At 38.9% G+C, this 8,710-nt stretch overlaps 1 protein-coding gene across 2 annotated transcripts in view; it reads right to left on the bottom strand.

Annotated features, from left to right (window-relative positions):
* Window positions 1–6: 6 nt before the first annotated feature.
* The window catches only part of FUT9 (fucosyltransferase 9), a 107,579-nt gene continuing 98,875 nt past the window's right edge, over window positions 7–8,710 (bottom strand). For both annotated transcript variants that reach the window (XM_072408662.1, XM_072408663.1), the window contains one exon: window positions 7–2,615. In XM_072408662.1, the coding sequence (XP_072264763.1) occupies window positions 1,528–2,607 (1,080 nt within the window). In that variant the 5' untranslated portion in view covers window positions 2,608–2,615 and the 3' untranslated portion in view covers window positions 7–1,527. The remainder of the gene's footprint in view (window positions 2,616–8,710) is intronic.

Genomic DNA, 8,710 nt, shown 5'->3' with positions numbered 1-8,710 from the left:
AGCAAATTGAACCAGTTTTCTTGTTGCCTTCCTCTGCATCAACTATGTCTATAGTTTTTTTTTATCTGGGATATGTTTATTTCCCTAGTGGTTGAACTTGATGGATTTATGTCTTTTTTTTCAACCTAACTATGTAACTGTATTTAAACAAATTAAGAAATCTGTTTTGCCTATGGATTAGCTCATTTTAAGTAGTATTGGATCCATTTAATTTATGAGTTGCATTCCACCACTAATTAAAATGGTAGCCCACATGATGCAGCTATGGCAGCTAGCAAGGATGCCTAAAAGTCTATTCAGCAAAGTTAAGCACAATGTATGGAAACCAGTAATGCAAGTCAAACATGCATTTTCTTTAATGATCTGTTATAAGATTGATTATTATGGACCAACAATACATGTGTACCATCACTCCTCAATCCAATTTATTAAATACATAGTGGTTATACTTTATTCCCAAATATATATTTGTTTCATCCTATGGTTTGAAAATGAAGATGTGTGACAAAACCTGTATTGCTTATCAATATAATACATGTTTCCTGTTATACTGTAGTAACTATTATTTATCTCAAATCACCATGGCTTGCAAAAATAACTCTAAGGAATAGAAACATAAGCTTTAATATAGGCAGTGTCTTCTCCAAGTAGTCAAATACTTCCAGTGTACATCCGAAAGATTGTAAAGCTCTAATGGTCAGGTATAAGTCATTTACAAACCTGTATTGTTTTCACTGAAAAGAAGATACCCACATGATACCCCAAAAGACTGAAAAATAAATTTATGTCTCCCCACAACTAACTGCACGCATCACAGAAGTGCCAATATTAATGACATGAGTTAAACATCATCATAATTTCTTTTAAAAAAATACTTGAAAAAGTGACTCTAAAATAAACAAATATAGCATCACACTTGATCAATATGATCATAAACGTGAAACCTGTATAAATGAATATGCACTGTGAGCTTGTTCAAAGGGTGAGAAAATGGCTTCAAAGTATTAACTTGAATGTTCAGCTGAAGCTAGGTGAATATGACTTGTCACACAGAACATTGATAAATAGGACTTCTGCGATTTTTTTTCACCAATAAAAGTTTTGTTCCTAAACGCCTGCCAATAGACATATATACTTACAGTACCCAACTCCCATCTGATATCTGGCATCATTACAATATGCAGATTGATATTGATGGCAACCAGACAAGCACACAGAAAAGTAGGTGATACCAGATTGCTACATAATATGGAAACAAAGAACGGCCTCTACAAAGATGTGTAAAAAACAGATTAATTCAGACTAAGCAATCTTCCCACTGTGCACATGAACTGCTGCTACATGTAAGTGTCAGCAAATGATAACTCTGATGCTGAAAGGAGTTTCTTTTATGTCTGAGAAAGTTTATGTTAAATTATGCATTCAACACAGCAGTAAACGGTGAGACAAAGCACTAAACTTTTATCTTGATGTGAGTAACCATTGTAATGTCTTTTTCAAAAAGTGCTCAAACATGAAAGCAGAGGCTTAGTTCCAAAACCATTTCTCCAGATTACTGACAGATTTGTACTCCTGATGTCTTTTAACATGATCACATGCTAGGCAAGCGTGAGACTCCCAGAAATGGGACAGGTTCACTGTGTAATATTTCCTCCAGTTAAAGTATGCCAAGTAGCGCTCAGTATCTTTGTTCAACATTAAGATATAATCTGCCAACTCTCTTGGAGAGAGAAAATCTTCCACATGGATGAAAGAGTCTGCTGGTATATAATTTTCATAGTTTTCTCTTGAAGGTCCTAGAACAATGGGCACCGATCCCGCCAGTAGTGCATTATAAAGTTTTTCTGTTATGTAGTCCTTGTGGATAGAATTTTCAAAGGACAGGTAAAATTTACAAGCAGAGATAGTAGGAATCAAGCTTTTATCACTTAAGTATTCCCCAAAGGCTTGGCCAAAGGTCAGGATTTCGATATATTTGTTGAGTTCATTGTAATATTTGACTCTTACATGATCAGGGTTCCAGTTGCTCACAACCCAACAGACCAGTTTATCCTTGCTTGGAACTTCAAATTCAAAGGGTTGAGTGCTTACGACCATAAAGCCATAAGGCACCTGAATGTCTGAGTCCCGTCTATAGGTCAGTGTGAGATTAAATAAATGTTCAATGCCAGTTTTCTGTGGTGTATGGGTTGGTGACTCCAGATTCATCCATATCCATTTCTGAAAGGGTGGTCTTGCTTGCACTGGTAGGTTTGTCAAGTCCCAGTTTATGTCTCTGTGATGTATGAGAACTGCATGGGATTTGTTGTACAGTGTGCGGTCAGTAGTTAAATGGCACCCATGGATATTAAAAAGAGTTTCACAAGACTGAAGTTCAAAGGTTTGCCCAAAAGGCCATACCCAGATAAGAACAATGGTTTCATTATATTCCTCCCTTTTAGTGGAGAAAAAATTCTTCATCTTAAGCACAGAGTTAGCTGATTCTATCGGGCTGGAGATCCAGTTGTTTGTTGGCTTTACATAGATCAATATACATACCATAAAACAGATCAACACAATGCAGACAACTAGAAATGGTCGGAAAATGCCTTTAGATGTTGATGTCATACTTTGCCCTGAAAAACAAAACACATCATAGCATCAGAACCTAGCACAATATAGTTTAAGTAGATGAATCTACAAATACATTTTCTGACTCAGTTTATGATGTTTTTTCTCTAGGTAAAGATAATCTTTGGCAGATAGTAAAATAAAACAATCCCTGCAGGTATATATATAATAAACAAAAACATGAAATGTAATTGGGCATCAGTGAACAAACTGGAAAAGTGAGGGTCAGTAGTTGGGAGGCGAAAAAGGTGGACCTGACAAGAAACATAATGATAGGAGTAGAGAATAGAGGATGAACTCATCAGTTTACTCCTCACTGCACTTTGCAATCAAAGGATGAGAGAAGAAGTGACCTATCTGCCCTGACTGAATGCAGCAGAAAAATCAGGTCACCAGGCTGGCTGTGCTCTCTGGTAGGGCTGTATAAATTTTAGAATGAATAATTGAAACTCAATAAAAATGAAACTAATAAGCAGCACAACACAAAAAGCTTTTTCCCTTCGTCCCTGCCTTGATTTTTTTCTTTGGACTTGAGAAAGAAAGTTTTCTATTGTTTTTGTGTTTTTTTGTAATTCTTTTTTCTTTTTGTGGGACTTTGAATTTATGATATTTCTTGTGTGGCACAGCCTTTTAGTTCATTTAAATGTGATAGGATACATATTGGTCTCTTATCTTATGCAAGTTGCATTTATTTTTACTTGTAAAAATGTTGTAATAGTTTTTTGTTGTAAAAGGTAACATTTTAGAGCAGAGTATTTGATGAATTAATTGTGTAAATCTGAAGACTGGATGAACAGAAATAAAATATTTTGGCATGTAAGAAATCTCCCATCTGCTTTCATGGATCTGTCTTTAGAGGAAATACACACACATAGAAGAACTTTGGGCTTTTTTGTGCATACAATTTCTTTTTCACATTTTAAACTTTCTTTAAATGGATGTAAAGTTTGGTTGCTGTAACTCTAAGTTTCAACCCTTTTTTTTTTTTAATTAACAGCACATATAAATTGAATGTCCAATTGTAAGGCCCTGGTCCAGCAACAGTGCTAGCCAGACACCAGTCCTCAATCTAACGCTGCACTCTTCACCTATAGCAAGTCCCCCCTCAGACTTGGGAGACTGGATGCATTTCCCAGCACATGGTCGCCCTTGGTGTGCAAGGGATGGTGTCTGAGGAAGGGCAGGCAGAGGACGAGGAGCCAACAGATAAAGCAGTACCAAGATTACAACAGAGATAAGTCTAGAATACAGAGCAGAGGTCATGCACAGGTAATCTGTCCATCAAATGAAGTACCAAGAAAAAGACACAAGGCAAAAGGTCGGTCCAGGCAGCAATTATTCACAGAGTCAGAAACAGGCAATGGTCAGCAACAGTAAATCAAACAAGAAACTCTCCAGCACTGATTAGCCAAGCTAAATGCTCCAAAAGGTACCGGTGACTTAGAGCAGAGAGGCTATAAAGCCCCAGCAGCCAATGGTAGCGCAGGGTTGAGTTAGGAACTAATCTGCCTTTAAAATCCCCCTTCCCCTTTTGGGATTTTTATTTTAAAAAATATTGTTACCATGACTGTATCATTAGGTTTTGTTTTGACCAGCAACTATTTCCCTTTAAATTGGTTTTGCATTCTCAAAGACTTGTATGGAAATGCAAAACCCATTTAATTCCAACATAAGTCTGTTGACACAGGGTCCAATTGAAACAGATGCGTTTATCAGGGGACTAGAAAATGTTTTTTTTAAGGCAGTGAAAAATTGTTTAAAGTTTGTAAAGTGGAATTAAACCCCATTATACTCACCTGTCTCCATTCCGTCGCAGGGTGCAGCCATTTTCTTCCATCTCTTTTTTTCAATTTAAAATCTTCAAGTCATCTACCGGTAGATTGGCTGGGCTAGGTGGTCGGCAGTTCAAGTGCAGTAAAAGTTCGGGGCAAGTGCAGTAGAAGCTGGGATTGTCAAGCATTCTAACAACCAACTGGCACTGATGGGCATCCTGCCAACCAACACTTAGCTGCACAGTTTACTGGAGGGATCAGGCAGGTAAGAATGATTATTGCCCTCTTCTACAATAATGCCCAGCTTGATTCAAAATTTTTAAAGGTGGAACTTTAGTTCTGCTTTAAGTTAAAATCTGGAAATGGAAAGGAATTAATTTTAACTAGCAAACACTGTTGTCATGGTTATAATAAACATAATATTAAAAACATTATAATAAAATAATAAACATAAAAAATTATGGCTGTCAGCAGACTAAAACTCAATGGTAACTTTAAAAAAACTTAAACTTCTGCCTAAAATAAAATCTACTAAAATACTACGCAACAAACGCCAATAGAAGCTGATCTATGTGAATGCAATGCTGAGGAAATCTGTATTCTGCAAGGCAGATTTTAATTACATTTGGATTCTTAGCCCTTCCAAAGCATAGCTTAAAGAGAGCTATGGTACTTTCAAATGAAGAAGACTAACTAACCAGTTTTAGAACTTCAATTACAATGCCACTCCTGACTCCTCAGACCAGCTGCATCTGTTCTAATTCAATTCTAATTCATTAATCACACTGTTCTTCCTCATCTCACTTTTGTATGCCTAATAAGCCACTTAATACCGCCAAAAGACAATTCCCATCACAAGAAGAAAGTGTGGACTAATGGCTGACGTTTTGAGCAGTAATCAAATAAGTTAGCTAATGAATGTTGGTTTGGGAAAATTAAACTTTGTGCACATATCCCAGCAGTATCATTTTATCATGCAACAAGATCAACAAAAATGAACTACATGTCTTGCCTAGCTGTTTCTTCACCAACAAAAGGGAATTTTCTATTTAAAGCAGAACTAAACTGAATACCAAAAAATCACACTTACCTTTAATCCTGCAGATCCCTCGATGGTGTTGGTTCTTCCCAAGATCCGGTTCCCTGTCATCCTGGAGTTCCTCTTCGTCCTGGCGCTGAGGAAATGCCAGGGACCGCCATCTTCAGTCTGCTCTTCCATCTTCTTGGCACGTTGCCCAATCTTGCACTGCGCAGGTGCGAGATTGGGTGATGTAGCCAGCTGTAAAGGGGGAAAAAAAGAGCCGATCTCACTGCCCTTGGGTGGGTTCAGAATCTCTTTCCCTTAATAGAAGAAATATCCCTTCTGCGCATGTCCGAGATTAGCACATGCACAGAAGGAGCACCCATAGCCTCCCGGATGCGTGACGTAGGTATCACGGGAGGCTCTGACCTCCCATCCAATCTTGATCGCTGCACTGAAGGGGGAGATGCTGCACCTTTTTTTTTGTAAGGTTGTTTACCCTTTTATGTAAAGTGAAAATGTTGCGTTTAGGTCCAGTTTAAAGAAAAACTTATTTGAAAAAGACACACAATTTCTATTGTTGCTTTGTGTAGAGTTCTATCTCCCCAGGAATTACCCACACAAGTAACTGCCCCTGAGGGAACAAGGATTGGCAAATGAGCGTTGAGTCAGGAACAGCCAGGCCACAGTGACAGTAAGTTGTTCAGCAAGAGCAGATCAGAAGCTACAGCAGAGTTACTCATGAACATGCCAGTAGCCAGGGTATGTATTCAAAGGGCAAGGACAGACAGAGGTCAGAATACAGACAGTAGTCAGTCCAAGTGCCTTAAAATCAGAGGGTTGGGCCAAGCAAAGGTCCATAATAGGTATCAGACCAACACACAGCACAGGAGCTGAACACACAGAGTGTTGTGGTGCCAAGAGGGGCTGCTGGATACCTGCTGAAGCCTGAGCACATCATTAGATGAACTGTGAGATTGTATAGAGTGGTAATTTATGACACATGGAATAATGTATTATTAGCTATATACTTTATTTTAAAAACATTTACAGTTTTGCATATACGCTGCAAGAAAGGGGTAGAGGCACTATTTTTAAGCTGACTTGTTGTTTATAAAAGGCCTTAATATACATAGGACAGGACAAATGCATTTAGCCTGAAACAGCAGAGAATAGAACTGTAGTACTGTACTTCAACTTTATCTCTTTATTGTATTCATTCTCTTTTTACCATTACCAAATTTGAATGTAATCTAGTCACACATTTGTCATTGTGGCCAAGGGTTTATTATAAATTTAAAGCTGGCTTGGAAGGGGTTAGAACTGCAGAGCCCCCAGCTAAAGCATCAGGAAATGTATTCTTAAATGTCCTTTCCTCCAAATCATTTTTTAAAAGTGTTTTATTGAGTTTTCCACAATATAGAAAATAAATTTTTGTACATAGTATCAATAGCGTAATAAAATAAACCAAGATACAAAATAGTTGTTTACAATTTCAAAAAAGAAATACACAGACATGAACAGTAGGTATATCAGTATATCATCAAGCGAAAACGTGTAATTGAATGCCATAGGGAATATACGCATGCTGTCACTAATTACACAGCAAGGCTTTAGGGTAACCAGCCCTAAACAAGGCCTCGAACTTGAAAGTCAGCGTACCCAAAACAATAATAATAGGAAAAAAAAAAGAAAAAAAGGGAAGGGTTAAGGAGAGGAAGCATTCTACCCAACATCCCTTGCAAGCCTATTCTCAGATTCTCAAGAGTTGTGTGTCAAATCTGCCATAGAAGGTAAAATTGATCCAAGGTTGCCATACGTGCTAAAATTTCTCAAACGGTCCAGGACCAAAGCCTCCTGTTTTTTGTTCACAAAGACTTCCTTCATTCGTGCCTTCACCACTCAAAAGTTGAGTCAGGGGGACTTCCAGGTCCCGGGCAGAATAAGTTTGGCTGCATTAAATATATGGAGTAACAATATGCGTACCACTCTCGGATGGTCCCCCAGACCCAGCTGCAACAGAGCCTTGGTAGGTGTCAGCTGTAATGATAGACCTAAGATTGAGCTTGCATAGCGGAACACCGACACCGAGAATTCCTGAACTATAGGGCATTCGCACCACACATTGTGCATCAATCCTTCATGTTTGGCTTCATGTTGTTATTTGTAATATTGAAATGTTAGTATTTTCCTCCCTTAGAGAAATGCAGACTCCTGGGTCAGCACCTGCTGTCTCCACCATTTGAAATGTTTGCGCTCCACCAAACCTGGAGGGAACATAGGGTTACCCAGTATGTTGCCATGGGTAAGTGTGAGGACATGAGACACACTTTGGTTTAAACCATGTCCCACACCCTGAAGAAGTTGGCTAAAGGCGAGGAAAGGTGGAGTGGTCGCTGATGGGGGAAGATCCACAACAAATTGGTTATGGAAATCAGGTGGCAATCTGGGATATCAAGGTAAACCCACATTGAAATGTCCAATGTGGCATGCAATTTGGCCAAGGAGGCGATCTGGGATGCTTGGTAATATTTTGTAATATGGCGTACTGCCAGTCCTCCTCTGTCCTTCCAATAAAGTACGTTCCCGGCCACTCTTGGTCTGGTGGGACCCCAGATATATTTAAGCACAGCCGCCTGCAGTTTACGTAAAACTGCAGGAGGCACTGAGACTGGTAGAACCCTGAAAAAATACAGGATTTTAGATAAGTATGTCACCTTGATAGTGTTAATCCTGCCAAACCAGGATTTGTGGAATGGACGCAATGACTTCAGGAGGGAGTCCAGTGAACTCAGCATAGCCGGGTAGTTTCATAGAGGTTACTGTACGATGACTTCAAGTGGACCCTCAGATACAGAAGCCTGGATACCCATTGGAAACAGAAATTTATCTGAATGCCTGCTAACACAGATGGTGGGAGAGACACAATGAGGGCTAGGGATTTGCTCTAGTTGACATGTAATCCTGATATCTTGGCAAAACTAGAGAGTGAAGATTGGGGAGGGAGGTGAGGGGAGAGGTTAAGGTGAGGAGGATGTCATCTTCAAAGAACATTAATTTGTGTGTTGTCTCAGCTACCTTTATAATTTTTTTACTTCCGGCTGTTGATGTAGGAACTAGGCTAGGGGTTCGATAGTCAAAAAAAATAGGATATACGAGAGGGGACAGCCTTGTCTCCAACATCTAAGGACAAAAAACAAATATGGTCATGAAACTGTATCAAAGGCCTTTTGCACATCCATCCAAGGCCAGGAACATAGCATCTAAGGCTTGAGTTTTAGCTAAACTGGCTAACTGGATTGCCTTA

The sequence above is a fragment of the Pyxicephalus adspersus genome, chromosome 4 (genome assembly GCF_032062135.1).
Source record: "Pyxicephalus adspersus chromosome 4, UCB_Pads_2.0, whole genome shotgun sequence".
Classification (NCBI taxonomy): Eukaryota; Metazoa; Chordata; class Amphibia; order Anura; family Pyxicephalidae; genus Pyxicephalus; species Pyxicephalus adspersus.
The sequence above is the reverse complement of the archived record's forward strand: the minus strand, read 5'-3'. Positions and strand labels throughout refer to the sequence as shown.